Source organism: Gavialis gangeticus, unplaced genomic scaffold (assembly GCF_001723915.1).
Source record: "Gavialis gangeticus isolate Ggan-Ray unplaced genomic scaffold, GavGan_comp1, whole genome shotgun sequence".
Taxonomy (NCBI): Eukaryota; Metazoa; Chordata; order Crocodylia; family Gavialidae; genus Gavialis; species Gavialis gangeticus.
Window position 1 is genome coordinate 31,308,748 of NW_017729026.1, and position 16,344 is coordinate 31,325,091.

Here is a 16,344-nt window from a genome sequence, read left to right on the forward strand (position 1 = left end):
AGCCATTTACAGCTTTGCTCGGCAGTCCCTCTCATGACAAAACCACCCATGATTGGGAATTAGACTTGCTGAAGTCAGCATTACATCTCAAATACAACTGTTCCTGTCAACTGTCCTTCATGGACAAGTTGCATACTACTATATTTTTTCCTGAGTTCTCCCCTTCACGGCAAGGGACAGCTCTCCTTTACGTCCCATTTTAACTCAGTCTTGAATGGCATTATGGCAGAACTGCTACACTCTGGTGTGGGGTTTGCAGGTGCAAATCTTGTGGGGCAGGGTCTCTGATTCATAGTCATATCTTTGGCACCTCGCCATGGCTCCCGACCAGATGGCACTGTTGAGTATCAGACAATTGAGTCGGACATGGTGAATAAAGATCCAGTCCGCGAAATCTGTGATATTCCCAAGCATGAAGCCAAAAAATTGAGAAGCAATTTTACTAATACATAGCACAAGCTATACACAATTTTAGTCTAAAACCAAAGGTTTGTGATTTACCATGTAGTTTGTTGGACTGGGCCCTACCAGCATCAACAGAATTTCAAGCTACAGTGATCCTACAGTTCTGCACTGCTCAGTATGTGTGTGTACTCCAGATATTTTCCACCCCCCCCACACACACACAAAGGATTCCTGTACAAGTTAGCCCCCACTCATGACTGGAACCAGGTGTTCTTGTCACACATCCTGAGATGCTCCAAAAATGTATATGCAGATGAGGTGCTGGGCAAACTGGTTTGGCTTCACCTCATGAAGGGCAGGGCACACTAATCTTATGTGCCAGGCTGAGGGGGAGGCAGAGGGATTCTGCATGAACTGTATGCAATGTTGTGGCTCACCATGATTTGAAAAAAAGGTGGTGAGAAGAACTGAGTGCAATAGGCCCTACCACATTTTATTCAGATGGGCTACACTAGCATATTCTTATGGTAATATCCCATCAATTTTGTGGTAATTGATGGGGGGACTGCTTTTGCATTCATCTCCCAGCTGCTTCTTGGCCTTTTGGAACAAGCAAAACTAGGGAGCATATGAATTCCAAGATGTTGGGGCCTGGACCTTGCCACCCAAAAAAACCCAGGTCTTACCAGCATGTTTACCTAACATGAGCTATTTGATTTATAGTCATGCTCAGTGTTGGCTGCATTTCATAGATTTCATTGACATTAGGGCTGGAAGGGACCTTGCAAGATCATTTAATAAACCTCTAAGCTAGTTTCCATTGTTGAGCACATGCTGCTTTCGGCAGTTTAATGATAGTGTATTTAGTAAGATTTCTTTGTATGCAGTTATCAGGGGCTTTTTCCCTCATGCCAACTGGGACAAAAACCCCTCATCTTGTATTTTAGTAAATATGGTACTAGTAACTACACTTGTCTACAGATACCTAGTTGCCTTTGCCTCATGCGAACTGTCCTTGAGCCACCATATCTGTTTAGCAACTCAGATAAGAGAGAGGAAAGAGCAGACTAAAACAAAAGGAAAGCCAAGTTCCATAGCATTCCAAGGATTGGCTTTTTTTCCATTTTCACCTTAACTGGTTGTTAAAACTCTTCCATGATACTCAGTTTTATCCTTTTTGTCTTTTCCTTCATCTCTGTCATCATCCAGATGCTCCCTGACATGCTTGCTAAGTCCTTTAAGGCTTGACTTGTTGCCACATGAAAAAAAAAACCTTCTGTTTATTCAGTTTCCTTTCCTGTCTCAGAACACGTGTAGGAATTGTTTTCTGTTAGCAACAGATCTGAAAGGGAAACCAGTATTGTTCAGGTAAAACCAGCAGTCTCTTGGAAAGCCCTCTAAAGTAGAACTGATTTAAATGACTTCCTTCCCCTTTGAAAAAACATCCGTGAAGACTTTTGAAAGATTTCACTGAAACATCTACATTTTTTCAGATTTTCATTTTTAAAAAATGAGGCTTGGTCAGGTGAAAATTTTGTATAAAAATATTTCCCAACCAAACCAAATTTGTGCATCAGTAACTGAAACCAAAATATTTTAAAAGTTTGACAGCCTGACATGATTTAAAAAGGTTTAAATAGCCATTTTCTGTTAAAGGAAAAATGTGCTAAGCAGAATTATTTTATATTGGCTTGGTATTTGGTTCTGGCAGTTTTCCTGAGCAATCTTCTTTTTCAAGTGACAGGTCTTGAAATTCCTTTTGTCCATGAACTTTCATAAGTGGCACCAGCTCAATTAAGTGAAACTACTGGCTCTCAAACCGTTCCATCACCAAAGTGGAAGAGAGATACTTGTTAGGTCAGGATCAAACTTCAAATTCCCCTTCTCATCTCATTTAATATGTCACTGGGTCAAAGCATCTATTCCAGTTCTAAATTGTGGTCTTTAACAGCTTTAAAAAACTTTTTTCCAGTTGTAATACAGGGGTAGGAAACCCCTGGCATGGATGCCAGAGCGTGGCGCACAGAAGCATTTTGTTTGGCATGTGCACCTTGAGGCAGATGGCGAGGAAGGGGCTGGAGCTGCACCGCCACAAGTATTGGTCCCTTCATGGCTCCCCTACTGTCTACCCCTAGCACAACAACATCACACAATTTCAGGTTGCAGGTGTTTTTGGCACTCTGCCCAAAAACATTGCTGACCTCTGTTGTAATACCTTACCCTGACCTTTTAAGAGACCTGAATTTTAAAAGGAGGGAGCTCAGCACTTCTGACAAATCAGTTCTCATCACTTCTGATGGTATTGCTAGATTTAAAAACCTTGGCTTCCACATCAGTGGCTACCCATTGCTTATTAGGGCTCTCTGTTCTAAAGGAGAGCTAACAGCAAGGTCTTCTGAGACCTGCCAGCGAGTTCTCAAAAGAATCTTTGCATCTCATTTTTAATCAGTGTAGCTTAGCGATTAAGGATTTAATAATTTCTTTTACATTGGGTACATTTCTCTGTCTCTACACTTGGATGCCTGTGAATAAAGTTTGCTTACTTGATGCAGGCCCTTCTGCTTTTCTGACTGCTTACAGTACTAAAAGTAAGAACTTCCTTTTATTTCTGCCATCAGGTGGTCTTAAGAATCTTGTGGGAGAATTTCTGAGGGCCTTCCTTTACCTTCAAGTCACTCTAGAACCAGACTTCAAACATCACTTCAGACATCTAAAGCTTGAGAGAGTCATCTGTTGGGGTTTGCAAAAAAAATTGTTCCATGATTGTTAGGTACACAGATACTTGTGGAACTTCTTATAGATATTTATCTGAATCTTTTGGTGCATATCTTTTAAAAACAAAAGGTGCCTATACACATGCTCATTCACATTCTGTTTAGAATGCATCAGATGAACACATCGATTAATCAAGTCAGCTCTGCTTTCTAATCAGAATGCTCCATGTCACCTCATCATCATGGGTATTAAGCCCCCACCGATTTTAAAATGGCAGTGGGGACACTGTTGAGTGTGGTTTAGATAAAGCATCCTGCAGACGTTTTTTAATGTGCAGGGGCTTAATACACGTGGCAGTGATCCATTTTAATTATAGCAGCTGGCTGTGAGCCGCTCCAGTTAAAATGCCCCCACCCCAGGCATGTGTATAGGCATGCCAAAAAGCTGATCCTTGGGGTATGCTTATACTTGTTTCCCCAGCAGTCCCTAGACTACTTTAAGAAACCGGGCCTGCCTATCTTTGCATACATGACACGTGGTCTCCTCTGGTATAGAGCCAAAAAGCAACTATGGGCATTGAAGTTTCAAAAGGGGAGCTGCTGCTGCTGTTTGGGGAGCCTGCAGTAGCTGTTAGCAGTTAGAGTGTATGCGTGCATGAGCCTGTAGCAATACAAGTTAGCTAAATCACCCCAACTTTAACCCTGGATGAAGCAGGCTTAATGTTGGAGCAACTTTACTTCATTTGTATCAGGACATGCACAAGTAATCATTACAGCATAACAGCTGCTGCCTAATCCAGAGCAGCAGCAGCAGCTCCCTTGCCCCTTTTGAAACGCCCCAAGTGAAGGTTTGTCCATGCCCCAAAGTGACTTTTTGGCCAGCACCACATGCACAGCAAGAATAAAGGAGTTGTGGGGGGGCTTCTTTCTCAGTGGTAGTCTTCAGCTTGCCACAGAGGCATCAGAGACATAAACTTAGTCATTTCTAAAGGGCATAAGTAGTTTCATTTTGCACCAATTTTTTTCAAATAACACTGTTACCACACTTCTAAGGTTATTAATTACACCAGGACACTAAGCCATAAAGTAGATGACTTAAGTGAAATAAAAGGTGGTGTTGGGAAAGGTGGGGACTAGGTTTCTGAGTAATTATGTACCTGTATTGATAGAATCACAAAAAAAATCCTATAAAAAAAAAAAAAGAAAAAAAATGGATAAGCCAATCACTAGCTGTTAACACTAAGAGACCCAAATCTTGCAATCACTGCATCATGGACTAAGCAGTGTGAGATTTCATTCAAAATTTAAGGATAAGAAACTTTAATTACCATTTTTCATTTTCTACATAAGACTAAGTATGACAAACGTGTTGCCTTATATAAAAATATGCCAAAATGCTGTTCTAAAACTCATACAAAAGATCTTCTACCCCAGTGGTTGTCAACAGGCAAGATCCTTTCAAGGGTGCCACAGTGCTAGTGCCACTACTACTACTACTGCAGCCAGGTGAAATGGCCCCATGCACTTTGTGCAGGGTCTAACTGGGAAGCGCCTGCTCCTACTGCACCTGAAGGAGGAGTTGAGAACTGGTGGTCTACCCTTTTGCAGGTTGGAAGGGAACATTGTATAATCACCAGTCATGACATGAGTGAGTGTTTCCACCTCCATTCATTCCTTGCCACTACAAAGAAATGGGAAGGCTGGATTCAGTGATCTCATGAGGTCCCTTCCAGCCCCTAATGTCTATGAAGTGAAGAAACTGACTAACTGGCCAGTGGGAGTAACAAACAGGGTTTGCAGAATCAACTGATACATTATCAGATGGTGATGCCTGTCACTACTGAGGTAGGTCAGATACAAACTGATAACCATAAAGGGAAGCCATTTGAGTCATCCTGTCTTTCTCCTTCAAAAACTGTTTCATGATCCTGAAGCGAGATGATCGAGATATGACGGCAAAAAACCTTAAAAACTCTTTAAGTAAAGGCTTGGAGCCAGGATTTCTCTTTCATTTATTCTGAAGCTACCCTTAATCTTAATGTCTCTGATTTTGCTCATCAAAATTACTACAACAGTTAAACGGTTAGGTATACTCACTCTTTATTATTCAATCATATATAGATACCATCTTTAGGTGAACCACCTGGAAATTAAACGTTTTCCACAATACTATAAAAAAAATTAACAGAACAGACTGAACTGACAAACTGTCATAGGACCAACAGTGATGTATGTGGTAAGGATGGTAATATTTTATCACAAACCCTTAAGAAAAGGTACCGCAATTTTCTTTAACCAAAATTCATGTTTAGCTACAATGATATAATTCCACAAGAAGTCTCATGCTGCCACATGCAAACCTTTGTTACTTAAGTACATCCTGTTTGGGTACTTTTAAGTGTTTCCAGCGCCTCAAAAGCACTTTGTACTTTTCATTTCCAGTCTTTTCTGATACTTTTCTTAAGACAACTCGTGTAACTACCATGGCTTCTGTTTCTTTGTCCTCACCTAGTAGGAGATCTAGTGTGTCACCAACTTTCACCTGAAAACAGAAAGAGAGGTCATTAACATGGGGTGGGGGGAAGTTTCCCAAATATACATGCAATTTTAATTATCCTCTTTTCCCAAGCTATTATTCTTGTTCTCTTTTGTGGGAGGTGGCAGGGTAACTGTATATGCCATATTCTATACTGTAGGCTTTCAAATGAGCAATGTAAGTGCTTCCCCTCACAACTCCCTGCACAAAAGATGCATTGGGATTTATACTTCATTCCTGAAAAGGCATGTGGATCTTTGTAGGGCAGATGTAATCAAATGATTAATTTATGCAAAATGCTTCAGACAACTTCAATGAATAGCTAAGATACAGAGATAATAGCATATGAAAGAATAAGGCAAAAGGAAACTATTTATCGCTCTAAGAAGTTGTCCATATCAATGTTTCTCAACCCGTGGGTCGCAAGAATATATGAAAGGGTTGTGAACAAACTTTAAAAATTGATTCTTCTTTAAAGGAGAAAAACATGGGAAACTGTGGCTTTTCCCTTGCAGGCTGGCAGAGTTCCAGCCTGCGAGGGGCTACTTAGGCACCCCACTGTCCCACACATAGGGGCAGCAGGTCAGAAGTGAGGGGTGCTGGGTCAGGACTGGCCACTGATGTTTACAGTGGGTCCTGGTACAAAAAACATTGAGAATCTCTGATCTATATAAGTTAACACACTGTTATGATCAACTACTTAGGCTTCCTTTGAAATTTACAAGAAATGACTAAAATGTCATAGTAACTAGACTTGTTTGAGTTTTGAAATTGGAAACCAATGTTATTCCTCCTTTTCCCATCATACAGCAATAACTTTGCCTACCATGATGTTCCACGCACTCTGTGGTTAGAAATATTCTTTTTATTTTTTTTGCCAATGAGAGTCTCTGATTCTCCAATAAATGACAACTTCTCTCCATCACGAAGGAATACCACTAACCAGTTCTTAACTTACTATTCTGATGGTGCTTTCTTTAAATACATACTTCTCATTTCTACTATGAGATACAGCTGTGGCAGTCTCCTATTTGGATTACCCCTTCAGCCATTTCAAAACAAAGATGCCAAAATAATCTTTGATCCAATCATACTTCCTTCCCCATGACCCACATACCTAGCCTAAAACCTTCTGTCTGCCCCAAAGCTCTGCCTTTAATTCCACTATTTCTACTACCACTAAGGTGCAAATTTACCTTGCCTTCTACTTGATTTCAGACTATGTCTCTCCCCTACCACTCCCAGCCTTGACTTCTATGTTAACATGCTATCCAATTCTGCTGACTTTGTCCTGCTCTTCCCTTCTGCTTGAAACAACCCTCCTGTTCATTTATTATATAACTTCCCTCGCTGTACATTTACTATGTAACTTCCCTCTCTACTCCTTCAAATGCCTTTATTTCAGGTAACCTTCCAAAAACAAAACCCTCCACCCCCTGCCCATTTTTCCAAAGGGAAAAGAGCAAGCTGTATTATTCAGCTAATTGCTACTACCTCTGTTTAATGAGAAGGCTGCACATACAATCACTTTAGATCCTTCCAGATAAAACAGAGAGCTCCTGACATATGGGTAGCCGATCTTCTCTTCAAGTCTCCCATTATTTACCTACTGTCATGTTTTCTTTTAACCTGAGTGATTGACATTCAGACTGTTTTAAAAGACAGTTATAATCCCTGTATCCTGTAATGGATGCAAAAAAGTAGGAAGGAGCATGGAGTATCAGCACTAGTTACAATCTTATTAGTTTAAAGAATTTTATATTAAAATGAAACCTTACAGTTCTGCTTTTTTTCCACAATTTTTCTCCATTCAACCTGAGGTCATTCCTGTAGAATGCATCTTCCACTCTGCTAAAAGAAAAAAAAGCCCAGCAAAATAAAACAATCCTTGTGAAACAATCAAGTGCAGGTCTTTACAGAAAAGCAATAATGCAGTACCCCTGCAAAGCATGCTCAACAGGAAATTGGACACAAAGCATACACTTATTTCTGTCAGGGTTACTTAAGGATTGACTTAAACTGGAAGGCAAAAATATTTTCAATGTGGCTCTAGGGAATGCTTAGGAGTATTTATAAAGGCTGGTGTGTGCACACCTACCAAAATGTCTCTTGCATGTAATCAGACAGTTTTAAGCATCAATTTTTATCTAGGGCTCTTTCATCAAGTCACACTAGCATATTGTGTTAACTTGCTAAATAGTCTATAAAGATAATTTAAAATGTACATTACTATGGATTTATTATATGATTTATGTATATTTGGTAGTGTTAGTACATCAGATTTACATTTATTGTAGAACTGGTTTGAAATTTTCATCTAGCAGTCTGAGGGGAGATTTTTTTGCACTTCAGTCAACAACCAGAAACCTTTCTTCCCATTAGTAAAATACTTAAGCTTGTCTTTCTTTAAAAATGGGGAAAAGTATGAATGATTGCTTAAAAAAACCCATCAGTGTCTCCTTAAGCAGGAAGTGATAAGTTCCTAACATTCTGCAAAATGCAAATGTTTCAAATAAATAAATTCAGAAGTACGTTTTTAAAAAGACAAATGCAGGCATTGAAGTTAAAAAAATCTTCCTTGCTAAGTTACTCTAATAATAAAAAGGGTATCCAAACCCCAGTTAACTCACTTAATAACGTCCTTATCAGTAAATTACATAAATAGGCATACTTACTTTCTTGCAGTGTCTAGACCAGCTTTCATTATAACATCATACCGAAGACACGGCACTACTCTTTCAAGGTCCTTGTGAATTTTTTCTGTAGTGAGGTCATCTTCAAATTCCTCTTCTGAATCACTTTTCCCTTCATCTTCATCCTCTTCATCTTCATCCTCCTCTTGTTGCATAGTTTGTTTCTTTTTCCCAGATCTTGAATTACTTCTAGTTCGTACAGAAAGCAATGATGTACATTCTAGAGAAGGTCTTATAAACGCATAAAGTTTCACAGGAGAAATGCTGAAATAATTTTTGTAGTTTATTGTAGCCAGTTGTTGACCAAAGGAGATGCATCTCTTCCAGGAGATACATAATTTATTAGAAGGGAATTTCTCGCAGACTGCAAGCCAGACATTTAGTTTTCTAACAGCAGTAATGGGCAGTCTGAAGCCAGTCATAGCATACCCTGAAACAAAGGCGCAGATTCGGTTTTGTTTTCATTATTGGGGACAAAAAAAAAATCGCTCAAGCAAGTGACTATTAAAATTAGCACTTTTTTCCTTGTTGTAAAAAGAATCTAGATTTTCATACAGCAACAACAATGCATAGCATCTTTCTACTGAAAGTTCATCTTATTCTCATACAGTAGTTTAAGTAGTTTCCTAGTTCTGTTATAAATAGCACGATTATCCTGAAAACTGACAAAAGTCCAGAGCCAGCCTCTGTCCCAGTAATTCTCAATCAGGGTGCCTTGAGATGCTTTCATGGGTGCCACAGGTAGTGTTCCCTCTAAGCTGTACACATGTGCGGCCATGCACAATAAAAAATCATGCCACGCAACAACAGGGGACCCGGCGCATTTTGCACACCCCTGCTATATATGTATCCTCTCAAGTCATCATCCACAGCAACACTAACAACACTCTTTTTGCACACAGCAATGAGTAAATCATTCCTAAAATAACGTTTTAACATGTGCCAATATCAGAAAGCCAGAAATTCTGGGGGAACCTTGTGGCATGGCATGAATTCTGGTTTCTACTGTAATCCTGCACGTCCATGTGCTTGTCTTGGCCTCGGCCTTTGTAGGCTTTAGTTTCTATGTTTTTTTCCCTCTCCCCAAGTGAATTTAGAGGAGATAAGTAAAATGATTTTATCAGTTTCAGCACTGGCAGGGTGGGGGTGGATATCTTCCATATTCCCTCTACAGATATGGTCCTGGTTTGAAATCTGGCAGGGCCATGGTGCTTGCAAAGGCTTTAGCACTTCTCAGGGCATGGAGAGCACTAAAATAAAAGGTTTTTTGCACACCGAACCGGCTAAAAGGTAACACCTCTGCTCCCTCTCACCAGAGGGGACCGGCCTGGAGGGGAAAGTGGGGCAGCTGCCAGGAGCAGAGGAGCGGGTGAGGGGTAGCGGGAGGGCCTGAGCCAATGGGAGGCGGCCCGGGTTCGGACGGGTGTGACAGAGACAAGGAGCAGCTGATGGGGGGGGTGGGTCCGGTCTGGCCACGAGCCTGAGAAAGGGGGGTCGTGGTGGTATCACAAAACCGGACACTGTCCAGCCAAAATGCTGGGGGCGCGGGGCCCTGCCCCCGCGTGCCACGGCCCCGACGTCATCAGAGGCCAACTGCCGCGGCGCATGTGCAGTGACGGCCCGCCGCGTTCGGGACGGGGGGGGATGGCTGAACCGTTGTCCCCCGCCTGTCATGTCCGTTCCCGCAGCGCCGAGGCCCGGCAGCTCCCAGCACCACCCTCCGCCAGCTTAGAGCCACCCCCAGCCCCACCAGAGCGGCAGGGCGGGGCAGGGCGCGTCGTTACCCGCGTCTGCCGGCGCCTCGGCCCCGGCCTGCCTGTCCTCTTCCCCAGCAGCCGCGCGGAGGGCGGAGCGCTGTTCCTCGCGCCCCCTGCTGGCCGGCGGACAGTGCCCCTCGCGCCTCCTCCTGAGCCCGGCGCCAGACCCCTCCCTGCGCAGGGGGGTGGGGAGGGGGGAACTGTGACGTAGATTGAAACAGGCAGTTACTCGGTCCGGCTGTCCTGCCGGCTGGTGTCGCTAGGTGCGCACGCGCCAACCGCCGAGTTCCCTTCGGCCCCTCCCCACCCTGTAATCCTTTAATGCATTAGTCTCTCCCGAGTTCTGAACTCTCAGTTTTAGACCAATGGAAATCTGCCTGACGCAGCGTTAACCCGCGCCGGGGTTCCAGCCCCCGCGCCCCTCTGTCTGCTCCTACAGCGGGCGAGTCAGTCGGGGGCGGCTGCCCCCGAACGCGGCGGGCGGGATGTCCCGCCCGGAGATCGCTCCCAGCTTGGCAGAGGGCGGCTGTGACGTCATCGCAAGAATCCCTTCCGGTCGGGCTTGTGGTCCGGGCTCGCCGAGGGTCCCTCCCCGGAGCTCCTGGCGCCTAGTTATTTCCCCCTCGGGCTGAATGTGGGGTGAGCACTTCACACCGGGGGCAGCAAGTCCCAACCCAGTGCCACCTTGGGCCTTCCAAGGGTGTCACACTGCCTTAGCGCTGTTAAACCCTACCATGTGCTAAAGTGAAAGCTAAGTAGAAACCAGCTATGCAACTGTTACCTGTTTTTCAGGCACTAACTTCGAGGTTGGTAGGCTCTTTCTGTAGCTGGGGGGATGCTTTTCTGGCCCAATGGTAGCTTTGTATAGGTGGCCAGTCTGCATTTATTGCGCGATTCACCGGTGGGTTGCCACAGAGGCCTGAGGTGCACAGACTTGATTCACATGATAAAGCCAACGATTTCAAACAGGAATCCACAGTTGTGGTCTTTCTGGGGTCTTTGCAACAGTGCAATCTGCTCTATTGTTTTTCTTTTTCACTCTTATTTTCTGACTAAGCGCTGGCATTTGCCAAGGGCTGCCCTGAGTCTATCCAGGGGTGCCTTGAGTCTAAACAGGTTGAGAACCACTGACCTAGTTTAAGCAAGTGTCAGATACAACCACAGGAGAGTCACGGCCTTTTGCCCTTGCGGGAATCAGTATGGACGCTACAGGGCAACAGCAGTTCTAGCTCTTTGCCATGGACAAGCCTCGCCAACCCTCTCCTTTAATATGCCCTTCACCCTAGCTGTCAGACTGAGCTCTTCGATCCTGCTAGCTTCTACCTGCTCCCAGATCATTTATACTTCATTAGCATCAGGTTTTATGCTCATGGGGCAAAGACACTTTGCTGCTGAGTTTGCAAATTATCATGTTCACCTACACACACACTCATTGAGGCTGCGTTGCACTCCCCATATTTTGTACTTCAAGGTACTGAGAGCTATGCAGGCAAGATTTATGGGGCCACATGCCCTGTAAATGTCTAGATTCCATTTGGCAGCTCCGCTTTAGGCTCCCTGGAGCAGTAGTGTCACAGAACAAACTGTGCACAACGTACTATGCTACTGAAGAGTCGGAAGGGAACAGAGTGCAGAGGACTCAACAGTGTACCTGGGATGTATGCACGTTCAGTGTACCACTTGAGTATGTTCATACAAATAGCAAGTATCTTTGGCAGTTGTCCTTCACCTCAGTTTCTGTATCTGCCAATGTGACCGTCCAAGCCCTGAATGTGTCTAGCACCTCACTTCCCTACTAGTGAGTCCCACTGGTTTGTTGTAAGGATCATGTGAGGTCCAGGAGGGTCCTCAGGTTCATCTCCAGCTCTAGGAAGAAGAGCTGCAGAGCCATCTTGACAGCGCCACTGTGTCTACTTCTAGCAGTCTCATCAACAGCCCCTGTAAAAATGTGCATTATAAATATGATTTGGTAAGAGATGTACTAGCTACCTTTGTGATTTAAGGGTCCTGATGGGACAACTACCATCAGAATACAGTAGTAGGCCAGTAGAACAAGCTGTCTAGGCAAGTTGTGGAATCTCTGTCAATGGAAGCTTTCAGGAAGAGGTTGAATAGGCATCCTTTACATCCCAGGGAGGGGGTTAGACAGGATGACCGCTGAGATCTCTTCCAATCATAGGCAGAGGGAGAAAAAATTATTTGGGAGAGCTGAGTGCAGGTAAGTCTGTGGGGTAAGGGGCAGGCTCTTCCCAGCAGGAGGATGGGGCCATGCTGTGCTTGGGATGGACACCAGTGGTGCTGGGGGGGAGGGTTGGGGGGCTATGGCAAATTTTGGGGCAGCTGGGCACCCCACATTACCCCTTCCCAGCACCACTGCCACCTGCCCTGAGCACAGCCTTCTCCAGTCCTGTCTCCCTATTCCCCCACCTGGAAGAGCCCGGCACCACCCTGTGCCCCAGCCTACAGTGGCTGCCTCCCCTGCCCCACACAGATCTGGGGGCACACCACCCCCCCATGCCCTCCTGGGGTGCACATATCAGGAAGAGCCAGACCCCCCAGATGAGCTGCTTGCAGCTTAGTCCTGCGCCCCACCCTGCCTTGGCTGTGCGGCGCTTGCCCCAGCCCCACTCCCTCCCTCACTGCTGCACAAGTGCCCCTCCCCACCCCTACTGCAGCTGCCAGAAGCCCACAGTTGGGCTGCCTTGCAGCCCTACCTCTGCCCCACATTTGGGAGGGCTAAGCCCCTTTAGCACCACCCCTTCTGTTGCCTATGCTTCCCATCCTCTATTATTCTAAAAACAACAACCCAAACTAGAGTTTGACCATGAGAAAAGAACAGAGAAAGTTTGGCCCCAGTCCACTCCTCCATGCACATATTGTATTACACAAGGGATATAGTCTGATTGTTTTAGGTTACATGAAGCATGTACGTAAGGATTTGCAGGATCAAGGCTGTAACTTGTTCTTGGTCCCTCCAGCAGTTCTGGTTCCATAACTGGACCTAGGAAGATATGGGGAGAAGGAAGCACAACAAAGAGAAACAAGCAACTAATGAAGATGAACAAAATGAAGGACAGCTCAATAATGGCTGAGAACCAAACCAAATCTGAAAAGTAGAGAAATAAGAAGTCCCATCCAAATTTAATTAAATGGAGTGGCAGGATCTGGCATTCTGCATAGAAATGCAGTGCTCTGATGTCTGCTGCCCAGCTAGGAAGATTAGCTACTCTTCCAAAAGCTGACATATTCAGTTAGGGTGGGGCGGGGCATGGGACGGAGCCACGAGCAGCTCATCCAGGGGGTGCAGGGAGAGGGGGTGGCTCCTACCACTACAAGCACCCTGGGAAGTCATGGGGGGCATGTGCCCCCAGATCTGTGCATGGGGTGAGGGCAGGCTGCCACTGCAGTCTGGGGCTGGGGCTGGGGCTGTGCCAGGCTCTTCCTGGAGTTGGGGGCTGGGCCGTGACTGTGCTGCTATGGCAAATTACTGGGGTGGCTGTGGTGCTTACCACGTGGCAGAGGGTGTAATAGGCTGGGGCAGAGCCCAGCAGAGAAGGCAGACTAGGGAACTCCTCTCCTGCACTGAGTTCATTCAAAGGGGGAAGGTGTGTGGCGGAGCACCTTTGAGGGTGCTCGCCACTTGGGGGCTCCCACAGGCTCCAGTGGGAGCCTGCTTTGGAGGAGCAGCAGGGGAAAACCCCTAGGTACCATTTAAAGGGGGAAGGTGTGTGGCAGGGCACTGTTGGTGCCTGCCCCTTTAAGACCAAAGCTACGCAGCCAGCAGGTGCTTGATTAAGGCAGCCATTTTAGATCTCTGGCCGCCTATATAAAGAGTTCAGTTCCCTGCTGGTTGTGAGGCTTCCTGGCATGATCTGGAGGTAAGGGAGATGTTGTAGGGGAGGGATTGGAGGCTCCTAGTCCTGGGCATGAACTAAAATTGCACTCTGCTGGGAGTGGGTGGCTTGGTGGGGCTCCCAGTGGTGTGGGAGCCTCCAGGAAATGCTAGGCCAGTTATCACCCCAGTGAAAGGTGGGTAGGGGCACCTTAATCCTAGCCCTCACCTTTGGGTGGGTTGCATGACACTGGAGGCAGTTGGGGCCAGGCATGGCTGTGGTCACCTGAGCCCTGTGGGATACAAGAGTCTGAGAGGGAAAGCTGGGGTCAGGCATGGTGGCAGCCACCTGAGCCCACTGTGGAGGGAAGCCCTGTGGCCCCAAGTGAAGGGGTGGTGTGGAGCCCTAGTGAAGGGGGGCAGAGACAAGCAGCCCCAAGTGAGGGAGCAGTCTGGAGCCCTGAGTGAAGGAGGTAGAGATGAGTAGCCCTGAGTGGAAGGGATGGTGTGGAGCCCTGAATGATGGGAGTAGGTCCAGGTAGGTCTTTAGATGCCTGAGGCTGAAGTTTGGGCTAGAGGCAGAGTAAAGGGGGCTCAGCCCAAGAGAGTGATGGGTGAGTCCTGACCCCAGTAAGTCCTCCATTGCTGGGAGGCTGAGTGTGGGTCAAAAGTAAGATCTTAAGTAGCACCATGATCTGCTGCTCCAAGTGGGGAGTGAGAGTCCCCTGTGAAACTCTGGAGTACCAGTTTTGGTGTGAGGTACCCCAGCTCCCACATCCAGGAAGGTGGACCCGAGAGAATGTGGGACTAGTGAGAGACTCTGGAGGTAGAGTACCCCCTCGACTGGTCAGTGCTGGGGCCAGGACCAGGAAGGTTAAAAGGGACAGGGGCCCACTGAGGGATGCCCCAGAGCTGAGGGCCTAGTGTTCCACTTGACATTGGAGGTGAGGCCAAGGCCTGTGTGGCCAAAGGTCCGGGGGGGGGATGACAGCTACAGGGAGGTTGGCAGCCGGAATGATGGCAGAGTAGGCTGCCTGAGCAGAGGGATCAAAGGGGGTCTTGATAGGAGGATTCTAGAGCCCAGTGTGGGGCTGGTGTGACTAACAGCTGGATGCCATCTGTGAGGGATGGGCTGCAGTGTAGAAGAGGCTCAAAGCTGCAGATAGCACCCCCTGGCCTCAGGGCATAAAATGGGCAGCCTCCTGCTTTATTAACATCCTAATTAATAAGAACAAGACATGGCAGGCGAGTCATAGAATCATAGAAATAGGGTCAGAAGGGACCTAGTAGAACTTCAAGTCCACCCCCTGCCTGGGCGGGAGAAAAACTGGACTCAAATGAGTCCAGCCAGGTAAGCATCAAGCCTCTTCTTAAAGATTCCCCAGGGTAGGAGCCAGCACCACTTCCTTTGGAAGTTGGTTCCAGCTCCTAGCTGCCCTAACTGTGAAGTAGTTCTTGCAGATGTCTAATCTAAACCTACTCTCCAACAACTTGTGACCGTTATTCCTTGTTATGCCGGGGGTGCTAGGGGAAACAGTGTCTCCCCCAAACCCTTCTGGTCCCCGATAGTGAGTTTATAGACAGTCACCAGGTCCCCCCTCAGCCTTCAGTCCCCCCAAAACCCCCAAGACCAGCTGCAGGAAGTTGGGGTGCATATTATATGTGAGGAATGTGGTAAAAACTGGGATTGCCTCTTACACAAAAGAACTAAAAGTAACCTCTTCAGGGATCTAGAGGTAGGGTGGCCATCATAAAGGACGTTCTGGTTTTCTGCTACTCTATCCTCTATTGATATAAAACACAATGCCTTTTATGTCCTCTGTTTTTTCTCTTCAAGAGGACATAAAGGCATCGGGAGGGTTTATATCAATAGAGGACAACCATGCTGCCCTCTATAATGGCCACCCTATCCACAGGGAGCAGAATAATGAGGAGGCTTAGCTCCCTAGTTGTTGCTACTCTGTTACTTACAATAAGGAAAGATTTTGTTTATTTCATAGATGTAGGGTTAGAAGGGACCTAAGCAGATCATCAAGTCCAACCCCTTGCCATGGGCAGGAAGAATGCTGGTGTCAGACAACCCTGGCTAGGTGATTTACATAGCCTCCTTTTGAAGACCCCCAGGGTAGGGGCGAGCACCACTTCCCTTGGAAGCTGGTTTCCAGCTCCTAGTCATCCTGACTGTGTGATGTCTAGCCTGAACCTGCTCTCAGGCAGCTTATGGCCGTTATTCCTTGTAACTCCCAGTAGTGCTTGGGGGAACAGGGACTCTCTCATTGCCAAGGGGGATGAGCAGGCTAGCTTGTAGGTGGCCACCAGATCCCCTCTCAGCCTTCTCTTGTGGAGGCTGAACAAGTTCAGGTCCCTGAGCCTCTCCTCGTAGGGCCTGCCCTGCTGCCCCCAATCA

At 46.3% G+C, this 16,344-nt stretch overlaps 1 protein-coding gene across 1 annotated transcript; it reads right to left on the minus strand.

The window, feature by feature from the left end:
- Positions 1-5,202: 5,202 nt before the first annotated feature.
- CUNH6orf203 (chromosome unknown C6orf203 homolog) lies at positions 5,203-10,321 on the minus strand. The gene is made up of 4 exons (XM_019520143.1): positions 10,133-10,321; positions 8,331-8,778; positions 7,434-7,506; positions 5,203-5,661 (listed from the first exon to the last, which is right to left on the minus strand). The coding sequence occupies exons 2-4, from the start codon at positions 8,768-8,770 to the stop codon at positions 5,485-5,487; spliced, it is 690 nt and encodes a 229-aa protein (XP_019375688.1). The 5' UTR covers positions 8,771-8,778; positions 10,133-10,321; the 3' UTR covers positions 5,203-5,484.
- Positions 10,322-16,344: the final 6,023 nt, after the last annotated feature.

Bases quoted from the DNA above. Each gene is read 5' to 3' on its own strand.
- CUNH6orf203 (XM_019520143.1), bottom strand. From the start codon at position 8,770: ATGACTGGCTTCAGACTGCCCATTACTGCTGTTAGAAAACTAAATGTC. The intron at 7,507-8,330 runs GTAAGTATGCCT...TTTTTCTTTTAG, and splicing joins GGTCTAGACACTGCAAGAAA to CAGAGTGGAAGATGCATTCT. The intron at 5,662-7,433 runs GTAAGGTTTCAT...TTCTGTTTTCAG, and splicing joins TGTGGAAAAAAAGCAGAACT to GTGAAAGTTGGTGACACACT.